Consider the following 15,444-nt stretch of genomic DNA (forward strand, 5'->3'; position numbering starts at 1 on the left):
TCCTTTCAGCTAAACCACAGTACCTGGAGGCACAGCACTGCATTCCTAACCAATGGGGAGGACTGATCATTGAACTGTTGTGATTGTAGGGAACTGTGATATCAAATTCATAAGATTTAATTCCCCTACTTGACTCCTCTAGTGGGATATGGGCAGGAAGGAAATTTGGCAGGAAGTACTGAGAGAATCATGGAGGGCAAACGTGCAAACTAGAGCATCTCAGGTGAGCACTGGGTGGGTCAGAAAAACATACGAGTAAATTGGAAGTTCCAGGTGAGCAGGTAGTAATGTGAAACGGATACTGCAGCTTCATCCACCCTGATCACGAGCTAGTGGGGTCTGAGGATGCAACAAAAACATGGGCAGAGGCCACATTGAAGAGAAGCCACCACTATCTAGCTACATATGGTTGACTTTGCAAATGCAATTGCCCATCAAAGGTGCCCATGCTTTACTCTACCTTAGTCGGATTTGCATAATACTGACCTTGAATCAACGATTACCATCACTCTCTCCACATCCAGTGACAGTCCAGCAACAGTGATCTGTCCATTCTCAAGCTCCCATTGCAATGCTCTTACCCACTCCACCCATTGCTCTACTCTCGACTTAACACACTATCCCAGGGCTTTGCTTACTTTAATCACAAACTCGCAGTGCACTTTATACTCCATCTTAGGTAGCGAGAGCATATTTTTTTGATCAATCATAGGTGAGCTTTACTTATTCCATGTTACTGATTCCAGTTGTTCTGTTGCTTACTAATTACAGCTGCCAAGTGTTCTTCTTTCTACCAATCATAGGTGCCCAAAGTTGTGCCCATACATAATCACATAGCTTGGACTTTTTTGCCCAATCGCAGGGGTCCATAGCCATGTTCTCATTAATTTGAAGATGTTCACAGTTCTTTAATTACGTAGTTGAAGGCATCTGCAACTTGGCCAATACTCACGCACAAGAGGAGAACATTTTGTCTATCCAGTTATCTGTGCCTTTAGCTGTGGCACCTGCCTAACTACGTCATGAGTGCTCATAGGTCTTGGATTTTCCAGTTGCTAATTGCCAGCAGTTCTGCAACTGTCTATGATAATTTCTATAGTTCTGTCCTTATCCAAACATAGGTGCTGAAGACTGTGGATATAAATAATGACTGCTAGTTGCACCCCTGTTCTGTTCAACCATGAGCACAGATATCCAAGGCTCTGTCCTTGCTTCATCATAAATACACTGACCTTGGTCTTGACAATTTCAGAGATCTAGGGCTCCTACCTTGTTCAAATGCAGATGTGTTGAATTTAACATCAGAACCAGTCACATATGTTTGCCTAATCATGTATACAACTCACTGCGTGTACAATCTGGCAGGTGCTGAGATTCTGCCATCACCCAATCACTGGTATCTAGGACTTTGCCTAGTAATATAAAGATCCCGATTCTTTCCTTCTGTTCTAATGGGAGATATCAAAGTATCTACAAACTTGATGTCTGTTGTCTAAAAAGAGGATTTTGAGTAATAAAATGTGCCAAAGTCTCCGCTTTTGCCCAATGCAGGTCTCCCTAACTCTTCCATTTCCCAGTGATAGCTACCCAAGTCTGTAGACCTGGTAAATCAGATTTCCTATGACCCACTATCCTTTCTATGTGTATGTGTGTATACTCCTGCTATCGCACACCCTATAAGACTCTCTGTATCCGGTTACAATGTCCTTCTGTGTCTTTGTATTTTCTCCACAATCACCCTGGCTAGGCACACAGTGACAGTGTACCGTGTATCATGTACATTTTTAAATAAATAATCGGTTTAGAGATTCCACTCCTTTTGCAGTGGTGCTCCAAGAGGACAACAAATGCTGTGGGAGAACCATCTGTTTATATAAAAAACAAAAAAAACAGCGTGCTGAGAATCTGTCTGATTACGACTTTTAGCCATGGTCCTAAGAAGCTATCTGTGGGTTCTGAAAAATTCCCTTTTAATTCCGGCCTCACCGTTTTCGCCAATCATGATGATTGGTGGATTAATGTATCTCCCTATGCCTCACTTTCATTATGTGTCAAAACCTGGCGAAATTAAAAGCTACACCTAAAACATATATTCTGTATAAACACTACACGTATATACATTGTTATTATATTAGCTATCAGAAGCTTCATTGTCTACAAGAGACCATGGTTCTTGGTCTGCGATTTCCCATAGTAAATGCTTCGTATCAACTCCCAGGATACACAGATTTGGTAAATTAATGCCTGCGGGATGTGTTATTTATCTGATATTGTCACTGTGTGCTATCTTGGCACCAGCAGATCTTCTGTTTTATAACAATATTAGTTCATAGATTCAGGAGCACTGGCATTCGATTACAACTATCCTGGGCACTTTCACAGATATGGAATGATCCGTTTCCTTGAGTTGAGTTTGTCGGAGAGCACTGAGCATGTTTTGGCCAAACACTGTGCACTTCCTAGGTAATGCCCTCCACTGTTTTCCGGTGTGATACCCAATCCGTGCATTTCCCACTAGGAAGTAGTGTGCTGTTCATGTCATGGTTGCAGTCCTCCTCGCCACCCCACTGGCTCGTTGGTCTACCCAGTTATGTGATGTCTGTGTCCGTGTTGTATTGTGGTGTTTTTTGTGTTGCATCTTGATCCCATCCTGGGTCCCCCTCTGTTAAATGTAAATGTAAATGTACAGGAATTTATATAGCGCAAATCACCACTGGTTTCTAAGCGCTTGCCTAGGGAACCACACTTGTCAGTAGGCAGACTAGCCTGTAGAAAAATCTGTAGTTTTCCCTGTAGGCTGGTGCCTGTAATAACCAGATAGAACTTGAGCAGATTCACCCACAGGTCAGACTGTGGATGCTCCTACTGCTTATAAGAAGCACCAGCATGCTGGATTTCTACTGCTTTCCGAGCAATCCACTTGCCTCCATTGACCAGTTGTCTGTCCATCTATTCTTTGCTTTGAGCACTGAATTCCTACAAAGTCCTTGTGCCAAACAAGTCTTTTGAATGGATATGTTTCATAATATTTTCAGATCTTGTTGCCTCATCTTTCTGAAGTCTTGAAATTACTTTTCACTATACCGAACCAGGAGTTTGTATTGCTTGGAAACCTCTTCAACAGGACTAGGAATATAATGCTTATCATTTCCATAATTTATGTGTTCTGTAAATCAATCTGTAATTGTGTCCATTCATCTGCATCATCTGGAGACTGACCGTCCTTGTTCTCTTCTTTTGGGGTACTCACCGCCACTGAATTCAAAACCTCCCCTCTCAGTTTCTATCTTTGTCTTTTCACCACAACAGCTGAATCTGAATTTAGAGACACAGAAGAAGGATTTCCAGTTGATGTCCACAGCGATTGCCCCAGGGGATCTGGGACCTTCACAGCATCGTCAGGAACCAGAGACTGATACCCAACCTGGCATCAACAAAGGTACCTGGAGAGCAGCCAACATAGGGATCATTGCATATGTAAGAAAGGGGCCACGGTGGCTTTCTTGAGGAACATTTCTTTAGCTGAGATATTTATGGCAGTCACATTAACATCCATCCACAAATTTGCAAGATATTACAGCATGAATATACAAGCCAGCAAGGCAGCTCTAGTTGGCCAGACAATTTAACAAACTTTATTTACTGCATCTTCAACTATGTTTTGATACCCTCTGTACTAGAGTGCAAAGATGTTGTTTCACACTCCGTGCACAAGATGTGATCTATAACAACACTTAGTGGAAATGGAAAATACTACTTACCAGTAACAATCCATTTCAGTCTGTAATGTTGTTGATTCACATGTGACTTTTATTGGGAATTTGTGAGCACACATACACTCATGCATTGTTTGTAAATATATGGAGCAGTCCTCTAGTTCGATTGGCCCTTCCATGAATATTTACAAGATGTTTTAAATATATTTGTACATGCAGGAGCAGCACAATGTTATGTTATGTTATGTTAGGGGGCTCTTCTATAGTGCTCGACTCACCCAGGGGGCATATCGGCGCGTTATCCAAGCGAAACAGTGAGGTCGGAAGGAGAGAAGGAAGATTGGTGCAGATCAATTAATATAGAAAAGTTTTCAGATGTTTCCTGAAGTCCAAATAGGAGGTGCACTTGCATAGGGCCAATGGGAGCTGGTTCCAGTACTTTGGGGCAACGTATGAAAAGGCTCTACCCCCGGTGCGAACGAGACGAATACGGGGGATCTTTAGCAGAGCTAGCGAGTTAGACCTAACATTACAATCCGAAGACTGTTAAACAAGCTTCTTTTGAAGGGACAAGGGCCCCTTGCCCTGGAAGGCCTTAAATGTGAGACAGCAGATCTTAAAGAAGGATCGTTTTTTTACTGGTAACCAGTGAAGTTCCCTTAGTAGCGGAAGAGAGGGGGAGCCAGGAGGCTGATTTAATGTCATCCTTGCTGCAGTGTTTTGAATCACTTGCAGCTTGGCTAATAGTGTCTCACCTACTTCTGCCAGTAAGGCATTTTCTGTAGTCCAGACGGCTAATAACCAATGCTTGGACCACGGTTCTACAATGGTCGCGGCAGAAATTGTATTATCCTGCGCAGAAGGCGAAGGCTGTAGTAACAGGAACTCACTGTAGCTGCAATGTGGTCTTTCATAGTGAGAGATTGGTCCAATTTTAATCCCACATTTTTTACCAAGGAGGTTGGAGTGGGAGCCAATCCCAGATGGTCCGGCCACCAATCATCCACCCAAAAGGCTGATGCTTTACCCAAAAGCATCAGCTCTGTTTTTCCAGGGTTTAATTGGAGGCAGTTATCCGTCATCCATTTTGAGATGGCCTGCATGCCTACTGAAAATCTTATTTTTTTCTCTTCAAGATTCAAACCAATTGGGAACATAAGATGAGTGTCATCAGCATGGGAGATGATTTCAAACCCAAGTGGTTGAACAATAGTGGCCAAAGGGACCATATAAACATTGAAGAGTGTAGGATTTAAACAGGAGCCCTGAGGCTCGCCCTTATCTAAACAAGTTTTTTTGTGACAGATAGGGATCAAGCATTATGGTTTGCCATCTATCTGTCAGAAAATCTGTGAGCCATTTTAGGGCTAGTCCTCGTATGCCACAGGCATGTAATCTCTCCACGAGCAATCGATGCGAGATAGTATCGAATGCTGCGGAGAGATCCAGGAGAATCAATATCATAGATCCTCCTGCGTCCAAAGTCTGTCTCACAGAGTCCGTATCTGCCAGGATAGCTGTCTCTGTGCTAAAACCTGGGCGAAAGCCCGATTGAGATGGATGAAGAATCTTATTTGCCTCAGATAGGAGCTTAGTTGCCTGTTCACTAATGTTTCTAGTAGCTTACCAAGCAAGGGCAGCAACGATATTGGTCTATAGTTGCTAAGTACCTGAGGGTCCGCTGTGGCTTTCTTCAAGATGGTGCAGACATAGGCTTCTTTCCATTCTGAGGGAATAATGCCCGATTGAACTGAGCAGTTAGAAATATCGGCAATGTCCTGCACGCTGCAAGGAGAAAGCAGAGCCATGATTTTTGGTGGACATAAATCCCCCGGTGAGCCCGACTTAGCGGACACCAGAAGTTTGTCTATCTCGTCCAGCGAGATTGTGTTAAACCGGTCAAGACGACAGGCAGGTGAACTAACTCGTTCTTCCTCGAGGTCGGTGATTGAGACCAGATTATGGGAGGCTGGGGAGGGAAAGTTGGCGTAAATCAAAGATATTTTTTCATGGAAGTACTTGGCTATTGAATCACAGAGTTCCTGGGACTCAACTTGTGTCTGTTTACAGGCTTGCGGCGATACGAAATCTCTAACTATGTCGAATAGTGCCTTAGAGGAGCTATTTGATTGTTCGATTTGATGCAGAATGTAAGAACATCTTGATAGCAAGATAAGGCAGATTTATAAGCAAGCCTGTCAGCAGAGTTTTTAGAACTTCTCCAGCGCCTCTCTAGCCGCTTGCAATTGTATTTGTCATTTTTCAGCTCACCAGAATACCAGGGGGCAGAGAGTCGTCGCAGGGCTGTGCTATGAGTAGTTTGTGGGATAGCTAAATCAAATGCTGTTGTTAACTTGAAGTTAAGAGTAACCAACAAATCAGAGACATCGCGTTCTTTATAGTCATATTCCCTGTTATGTCGCGGATCACCTCCTTGAAGGGCTCTAATGTGAGTTTGTGCCAGGGCCTGCGCGATTCTTTCCTTTTGTGTTGTGACTGACCGGGAAAAATCTATTCAATGGGAGGTTGGTGAGTGAACATAATCATGCAGTGATCGGTCCATGTGAGTGGAAGTGGTGGGTGACATCTTCGATGTTCCATGTTGGTGAAAATTAAGTCCAGCGTGTGCCCCGCTTGATGCGTGGAGCCCCCCACCTTTTGAACGAGGCCAATAAGGTCAAGGCTGGAAATCAACGTATCTACCGCTGGGTTAACAAGATCTTCCCCATGAAAATTAAAGTCGCCCAGTAAGATAAAACGAGGAGAGGCCGGGACCTTCATTGCAATGAATCCCGTCAAGTAGTTGACAAAATTGGCCTTAGATCCTAGTGGCCGATAAATTAAAGCCCCATAAAGCCCCATTCCAGAAGTCTGAGGGGGACCTTGTGATTTTGAAAATTCCTAGTTCCAGGGTATCATTTCTTTTTTTGTAAATCTTTTTATTGTTATAAAAAATGAAAAACAATAAGAGCGTATCAAGTGCAATGCGGTCCAAAACATACAAGGAATCAAACAATTGAAAGGTCGCAATATCGGCAGGCGTTGAAGCAGGACATTGAGACTCTAACACACATTTGACGAATCAGGATTATAAAACTAGCTGAGTTAGCCTATATCAATGCGTGCTGCCCACAGGCCCCTCGACCCACAAAATCAGGGTATCAATGATCATTGCGCCCCTCGATACTAAAACCGTAAACAGGATAAAGTACAGACACTTGTATGTAAAAATAAACAAATCAGAATAATAGAGCTCGCATTGGCACCTTAATACTGAAAACAGTCAGGATATCCAGTAAGTAAAGAAAGAAAATAAAATTAAAAAGAACGCAACGCGCGCAACACCCCACCCCCCACCCTGCACCCCTGCATGTAGCTTACGCCTAACCCCAACTAGCAGTGTGCCTGTTGCCCCATCTAATCTACAAATACTAAAAGAAGTAAGTGAAGGAGGGCCATTCGTACAGGCTCCCGGCCTCTCCACCCACTAGTTCTAAGCCTCCCCCTATTACGGATATATTATCATTTCACTATCAAGCGAAAATCGGGGGATACATTACTCGCATACACTTCCTCCCGGTACCAACATCATAGAGTGAATACCACACTGCCACCATTTGAATAAAAGTCTTGAAACGATAGGCCGTTCTCAGCCTTGACCCTCTCGATCAGGTACACAAATGTTCTTCAACCGAACAGCCTCCATCTTGAAAAATTCGAAAGAACAGTAGCGAGCCGGAAATAGCTGGGCTTTCTCAGTCTCATTGTCACTGGTTCCCATCTGTGTCGATAAGAACCACGGATGTTGTTCAAAGTCCAGGTGCACTGAGTCCGGAAAGGGAGAAAGGGCCACCCTGTCGAGCCACTCCTGAGTCATCACATGAGTCATTAGATACATTGCCTGGTGCGATTTACCCTCAGTCGATAATAATATTGTGAGCACTGATACGACCTGGACCTCCAATACACAGGCATTAGCTAATTTGCAATCCAGGGTCTCTCGCATCACTCGCTTTATGGGGTTGCTGGCCACCATCAGTCCGGGTGGTGTGAATGTTATTACTTCCGCAGTGTCTTTGAATTGAACAAAAGCTATATCACTATTTCCCAGTCCAAAAGCCACGGCATCCAATTTGTGCTCCAAGGCTTGGGCTTTCCAATTCAGGGAGAGATGAAGACCCTCGATTGCCGCCATAATAGCCCCAAGCGTAGGTTCAACCCTGGTCAGCCTTAGTTGATCCCCCTTGATAGGGAAATTCTGGTCCAGTCTCGGAGATCCCTTAGATAGGATATGTCGTCCCAGGTCATCCGTCCGAATTTTCCCAGACCTCTCGGAGGATCGGGTCCGATTCACACGAAGGCCGCTATTGAGTGCCATTTTGCGTGTTTCGTTCATGGTCTATCCTTGGGCTCTTCGGGATAGACCCAGTAGAATCAGAAGCAAAGACACACGTTCCAACCCCTATGTATGAAAGGATATTGCAGAGCTGTCTTCAGGATATGTCCGAAACCATCGGGTCGCAGTTTAGACGGTACCAAGCCGTTTATATTCCGGGCTCCGACAACTAATTATTCAGCTCGCATCCGCAGTGTCATTGAGGTGTCCCACTTCGGCACTAATCAATACGGATATTTGATGTTGAAATCAGACAAAATTTACTTCCATTCCGGTGGACCGGTTCCTCCTGAACTCTTATGGCCGATGTTGTTCAACTAGAAGCCGGCTGCATTCTTACTCGAGGCCCCGGCTTCAATGCTGATGTAGGCAGCAAACTTCAAGATGACGTTTCTCCGTTCTCGAAGCAGGTGGAACTTTCGGGGTCACTCGGTGTAGCGTTAATTCGTTTCATCTACCCGGGAGAGTTGCATAGGCACAGGATAACTGGCAAGATCTTGTAGCAGGATGAGAAGGTCTGCTGAGCCGGGAGCCTAAGCGGCCATCTTGGTCGCCAGCTTGGCTCCTCCCCCAGGGTATCATTTCTTAATGAGGAGAGCCATTCTACCTTTAGATGGTTTTTAAAGGCGATGGCAATGCCTCCTCCCAATTACCAACTCTATCAAGATGAATACATTTATAATGCTCCAGAATGGCCAGGTTGATCGAGGGATAATTTGTGGGTTTTTAGCCAGGTTTCAGTAATGAAACAGAGCTCAGGGGAATAAGTAGTAATCATGTTCCATAATTCAATCGAATGTTTAGCTAGCGAGCGAACGTTACATGAGATATACTTGTGAGTATTAAGGGTTTGTGCAGGTCTATTTAGTAGGTCAATTAGGCCTGTGGTCTCAGGGAGGATTTGAAAAAGGCAGGTGCCACAAGCTAACGGACCCTCAAGGGCTCCCGGAAACTTTGTGGGGCAGTAAAGCATGGGCGAGCGGTCACTAAGAACTTCTGATCTAATTTCGCGTAGAACTGTGCCGGAATAGATTAGATGAGAAATGGGCGGGCAGTGGGCCTAATTTGGGCAGCATTTCTGGCCTCTGGGCTCGATCGGGCACGGACGGGCGCAGACGGGCTTGCGTTTGGCACGTACGCCCTAATGGTGTCATATATAGAGGTGGGGTAAAACAACTAGCCCGCAAACTGTACTTCCCCCAAAATGGCGACTCCGTGACTGAGTCTGCATCTTTCTCGGCTCCCCCGATCAGCTCCTAAACGGCTGAGAGGGTAGAAGCGTAGTTCCCAATATACAATTAAAAAGAAAACAACAGAAAAGTTAAAAGCAGCTCAAATGTGTCTGTGGCGTTACAAAGATTCCCGGCTTCCGCCTCAGGAATAGCAAAGATGCCTAACACTTGACAAGTGTGTAAACTAATGAGACAAGATCTGGAAAATGTTCAACTGACTCTGGACAGTGAGGTTCCAGACCTTGTCTCCGTAACAAGTGCACACGGAAATATTCTTGGATGGGACTCCAATATAACACATGCACATAGAAATATACTTGGATGGGGATAAAATGTAACATGTGCACACAAAAATATACTTGGATGGGGATAAAATACATTAACTGTTTTTTAGTCAGTATTCCTGTTGCATTGTGAGTTTGCAATAGTTATTCAACACACCGAAACAAAGACTTTGAAGAAAACAGGTAATTTACAGGTAATATATGAGCATCCTATAGGAGATAAAGAAATGAACAACTGTGTTGTGGTACTTCATAACGTACCATTTGTCTGATACTCTTTCTTTCTCTTTTCCAAGTTGGCATTGTTCCCCCTAGAGCCAAGCTGCCCAGCGAGGAAGACAACACTGGCAAACCGTTTGTGGTCAGGAGGGGCTCGAATAAAGGGCCTAATGGGCTTAGCTCTCGAGTAAGTACCAGCTCTGGGAAAAACAAAATCATCACGGCTGGCAACTTAAGCAAGAGAAAATGTTAGCTGGTGGGCTCATGAGGAAGAAGGAACATGCTAGTGCATGTCCCTTCCCCAGGCACTCTTTGGGTAGAGGCCGGTTTTATTTTGCTTCATGAAAGTAACGGCTAATTCACTAGTTCAAATGTCTCTAACCTACTCCATTGTTCTGCAGTGGTTTAGTATATCTGACCTACACACTACCTGCTCCCTTCTTATTGTAAATATTAAACCAATAGTGTTTGCTTAAAGCTACTGCTTCTGCCATATTGCACTGAAACGTTTTCCTCTCACTCATCCTTGCATTTTCCCTTTTCTCTCCCATATATTACATATTTTCTTCTCTCCAGTCCCCGTCTCACTTTTTGCCCACTGACTGCCTCACCTCCTCTTCTAATCACCTTGATAGACTGTAACCATGTGCTTTGTTTCCAGGAGAGACCTAAAAGTGCTGTGTTCTCCAATGAAATGAAAGCAAAAATGAGTGTGGAGGAGCAGATTGACAGAATGAAGCGCCACCAGAGCGGATCCATGAAAGAGAAGAGGCGAAGCCTTCAGCTGCCAGCTAATCAGGGTGACGGCGCTGGTTCTAAACCTGCTGCTGCCTACCGAGTGGTGAGCATTTTATGTCTGGGGTTTCTTTGTTTTGGATCTTTGGCTGCTATAGGTTCACTTGGATAATAGCTCACAGTGTTGTCCAGAAGGAGTACAAGACCAGGGTGGTGCTGCTTCATAAAGCCATGCAAAGGACATTTATCTCTACAATGCCCAACAGGAATTCTAATCTTACTGTGCACATGGTTTAGTGACCAATGTTCGGACTGTCGTGGAATCCAAGATTTTGACACTGGTCAAAGCCTACATGACTTATACATAGCAAATTCTCAGATCCAGAATAGACCTAAGGCCGCCCCTCTGCCAAGACTAGAAACCACAGACACTGCCATCTTCTGCCTAGAGCCTATTATCACATAGCTTCTTACCAAAACCTAGCTCAAACTGGCCCTTGCCCCCATATAAATCTAACAAATCATAGCTGACTCTTCTCCGGTCTGACACCCTCTTGATGGTTTTGGGATTGATTGCTCACCTCAGTCTATGGCAAGAGCTAGAGATCTAGTTCTTCACCTAAGGCTTAATGTCCAAAAAAATGGAAAATTATCATCCCATCCTTGCAACCCATTCCAAATAGTAGCGAGGAGGGGCATAAAAATGCTGTTCCCATCTTCGTTTCAATTCCGAATCCTAGAAATCAATGCTTTGCGACCGCAAATACTGCAGAAGCCATTAAACAGATATCAGCTTCAGGTGATGCCCAATTTGAAAAGTCAAAGTTTTCCCGTGGTACAGCTTCCACTTGGTGAATAGTTATGGGCAGCACCGGGAAACCATCCATTCGTCCAAAGGTTTAACTCTAGTCAAGGCACAGTTAAGGGTTTGGTCAACGCCACCTTTGAAACCTACTATGGTCCAACATTTAAAGTCAGAAAAAATCATTGGAGTAGCTAAAGAAAATGCAAACGCATGTATTCACAATAAATCTTTGGTAGAGACCCTTCATAGGGCCCAGAGTTTTGCCCAGATAGATGAACTAATTGATCTGACTCTGAGGATTCTTCTGTGCCTGATGAGGATTACGGCCACACAGAGGATGGTAACTCCTTTCCCACTGTAATTCTGATGCTGTTTATTTCTGGATTTACAAAATACAAGTGGCCTTGTTGCTTCACCAGAAGGGGAAATCTCTTAACCCTCTGGCGCTCCTTCAGAAGTCTCCTCATTGCCCCCCAGTGGCACAAAAAGCAGTAGACACTTTGGAGTTGAGCCTGTCTTTGGCAGAGGCAAGCCTAACATTATTAAACAAATATTCCAACTTCCAGACCCTTTGAGGCTCTTCTGAAACCTGTTATTCTTTCATTTGAGAAACCATTTTTTGGTTCAACAGTTTACAGAAATTGCCAGATGACATAAGGATGATCCAGCTGACCAAGAATCTGTTGTCACACCCTTCATCAGCAAGACTATCAGTTGAAGCTTCTTCCTTAACACTAAGCTCAAAAGCCTTTCCCATATCTCCTTCAGAAAGAGAGTTAGAAAAACTGGACTTTGGGGTATAAAGTTTGCGACTGGCATTCTCGTCTTCTGAATGGAAGATGCTACCTATCTTTTGGTTTTTATGTCCGTACCCTACTGAAAGTAGCAAAACAATAAACTGCTCAACATAAAAATATATGCCTTTTTTGATCTGGTCAACAATGGTTTGGCTACCTTCAGACAGATCATGAAGTGTGGCCATGGGCAAATTTGTCATGGCACACTAACATGCTTGCATACATTCCACCAGTTTCTCCGAGGATTTCCAGGCAGCCATCTTGGATATGACCGTCGTTGTGAAGCAGTTGTTTAGAGAGAAAGTCCAGTGCTCCTTTAAAGACTTCAAGAACAGCAGTGGAACGTTCACTCGCTTGGCCCCGTGTCTCAGCAAGACAGTCCACAATCATTGCAGCAAATTTTGAGGCTATTCCAGAGCTATGCAATTCTAGGTGATGCAGAAGCCACAACAAATGTACTCCTCTTTTGAGGACCCCATCCCCAACAATGTATCCAGTCCAAGCCATTCTCTGCAAGCACTGCTGCCTCCAAGCTTCACTAACTTCCACCCTTTTCTCCATCATCTACCTGTGGTGGATGAGGGTCTTCGATGTTCCCACCAATTGGAAGACGATCAAAATGGACCGCTGTCCATGCAGCTAATCTACAAGGAATACACTTTACCCTTCTGGTTCCTCACTTTGGACAGCCCTCTTTCCACCAGTATGTGCTCTCTGCCACAAATTAAAATTTTGGAGCCGAAGTTTCTGCTCTGAAACATAGGGGTGGTACATCTAGCAGAAAGGGATACGTGATTCAACTCCCTTTATTTATTGATTAAAATGAAGGACAATGGTCTGAAGTCCATCCATGAACTTTGTCTTCTGAACCTGTTCACCTGCCAGGACAAGTTCAAACTGCTGTCCCTGAGCAAAGTCCTGCTGATCCTCAATGATGGTCAATCCTGGAACACCATTTGCTTGTCCTCCTTTCCAGCAAACATTTTGTGAGGGTCATGATGGAGTCATGATCTGTTCACACATTTTTACAAAGGCTGGATATTGTGGCAGCTTTACTGCGTTGGTCAGTTGTCCATACTTATTCATACTAGGATGATTGATTAGTGAAGACAGACTCTCAGGCACTAGGTAAATTGCCTCTTCAGTTTACAGTGACTCTCCTTCAAGGCTTGAACTTTAATAGCTATGCCCAAAAGTCACACTTTACTTCAGTGCAGAGTTTAACCTTCATAGAAGTAGTGCTGAATGTGACACACACAAAGGCTTTGCTGCCTCAAAGTCTTGTAGATATTCAGTGGATGATTACGATGTTTCTGACTTGGACGTGGAGCTCGATCTGATTGTCCTCATGGCCTTATGCACCATGTTGGTGCCTCTTTCCAATTAGTAAAGAAGGCCTTTCAATGTTACCTGAGATCAGGTACCTGAGAACTTAGTGGCTCCAACATCAAGCGAGTCTCTCAACTCGGGTACAGATTTTCCAGTCCAACCACTCAGATCTGCACTTTTAAATGGACCCAATTCATTTTTTGGTGATTCATTCTTTAATTCCACCACAGCCCTAGGCTATCACGTTCACATCCCTGGCTGGAGTGCCCATCTGGGTGACAGAACACGAGTCATATGTCTGGGTCGCAAGCCAGTTGCAGGCTACTGCTGGCCCATCTTGCCATCAAGGTATTTCTCTCTTCCATCTCTGGGAGCATCATGAGATTGTGTCAGACAACACCACCAGCATCCAGTATTCCTACAGAAAAGGCAGTTTGGATCGCAAACCCTGTTTGGAGGTTATTCGCCTGTTTTAATTGGTACAGCAATGGAGAGTTTTTTCCACAGCGTCTCATCTTGCAGGCTCACTTAACTTGAGAGGAAATGCTCTGTCACCTCTCACTGGAGAACCAGGAGTGGACAGAGGAGAATTTGTCCAGATTAGGGTGCCCCTACTCTGATCTGTTTGCCACTGCCTGGAACAGGAGGTGTCCTCAGTTTTGAGCAATACACTTATTTATTTTATTTATTTTGAAAGTTTTATATAGCGCGAACAAGATCTTTGCAGATATCAGAGTGCTTTACACGGCTGGGAATGCCAGCAAAAGAGAGTGGGGTTACACATAAGTAGAACAGCACATCCCTGAGGGATGCCTTCAGGTTCACCTAGTCTCAGAGCCATCTGTTTGGATTTCCACCAATTCTGCTTCTGTTAAAGGTCCTGCGGAAGGCGTGGCAACAGGGCCGGCTCTAGGCTCATGGTGGCCCTGGGCAAGGAGCATAGGAAGGGGGCCCGGAAGAGGGGGTCCGGGCGGGGCGGAGCGCGCAGGCCAGTAAAGAGGGGAGGGGGTCAGGGTGTTTAGAAGTGGAACAGAGCCGGAGGCCGCCAAATCACTGCCAGGGGCCACCAAGCAAATATGTATCCATCCTCAGAGGATTAATATATTAAGGATATATATTGGCGTGGTGGCCCCTGGGGTTTGGTGGCCCTGTGCAGGTGCACAGCTTGCACATGCCTAGAGCCGGCCCTGGTGGCAAGATTTAGCACCGCTGATTCCGTTCGCCCCAGACTGGATGTGAAGGATTTGCTATGCCAATCTATTGGCACTCATAATACAGCCCCTTCTTCCTCTCCCACACTGGTGGACCTGCTTTCTCAGCTGCAAGGTCAAGCTTGGTACTCTGATTTCCCAATGTTGTTGCTGGATGCGTGGAGATTGAGCTGTACCTGCTCGTCATTTTTGCATCCTGCTGAAGTTGCAGACATCATCTTGACTCCTAGGAGGCCCACTACACAATCAATTTATGTTGGCCATTGTAACACATTTGTTTAGTGGTGCAAGTCGGAAGGCCTGCATCCGTTTCAATTTTATCTTCTCGATATTCTGGGATATGCTCTGTCTCTTGCCCAACAGAGTCTGTCAGTTGCAATGGTTAAAGGCTATTTGACTGACCCGTCTTCCTTCATTTATCATTTTTTGCTTAGTCTTTTTCTGAAAGGTTCACTTGTTTCCTCGCATTGCGTTCATTATTTTTGAGTGGGATTTGAATCTTGTGTTAACTGTACTTATGGCATTCCCATCCAAGCCAATGCAGTTGCCCGGTTTGAGTCTCTTACTCTCTTGTTGGCAATAACTTATGCCAGAAGGGTGGGACCTCTTAGTTTATCCATCTTTTATCGTTTTCTGTTCAGATAAGTTGTGTCTTTGTGCATGCTCATCCTTTCTACCCAAAGCAGTATCCACAATTCACATGGGACTGTGCATTACAAT

The 15,444-nt window shown here is 44.6% G+C and overlaps 1 protein-coding gene across 9 annotated transcripts in view; it reads left to right on the plus strand.

Moving 5' to 3' along the window:
* PLEKHA6 (pleckstrin homology domain containing A6) overlaps nucleotides 1-15,444 on the plus strand; it is a 778,700-nt gene that overhangs the window by 741,127 nt on the left and 22,129 nt on the right. For all 9 annotated transcript variants that reach the window (XM_086923462.1, XM_086923463.1, XM_086923464.1 and 6 more), the window contains 3 exons: nucleotides 3,310-3,439; nucleotides 9,925-10,034; nucleotides 10,509-10,688. In XM_086923462.1, the coding sequence (XP_086779588.1) occupies nucleotides 3,310-3,439; nucleotides 9,925-10,034; nucleotides 10,509-10,688 (420 nt within the window). The remainder of the gene's footprint in view (nucleotides 1-3,309; nucleotides 3,440-9,924; nucleotides 10,035-10,508; nucleotides 10,689-15,444) is intronic.

The sequence above is a fragment of the Lissotriton vulgaris genome, chromosome 5 (genome assembly GCF_964263255.1).
Source record: "Lissotriton vulgaris chromosome 5, aLisVul1.2, whole genome shotgun sequence".
Lineage (NCBI taxonomy): Eukaryota > Metazoa > Chordata > Amphibia > Caudata > Salamandridae > Lissotriton > Lissotriton vulgaris.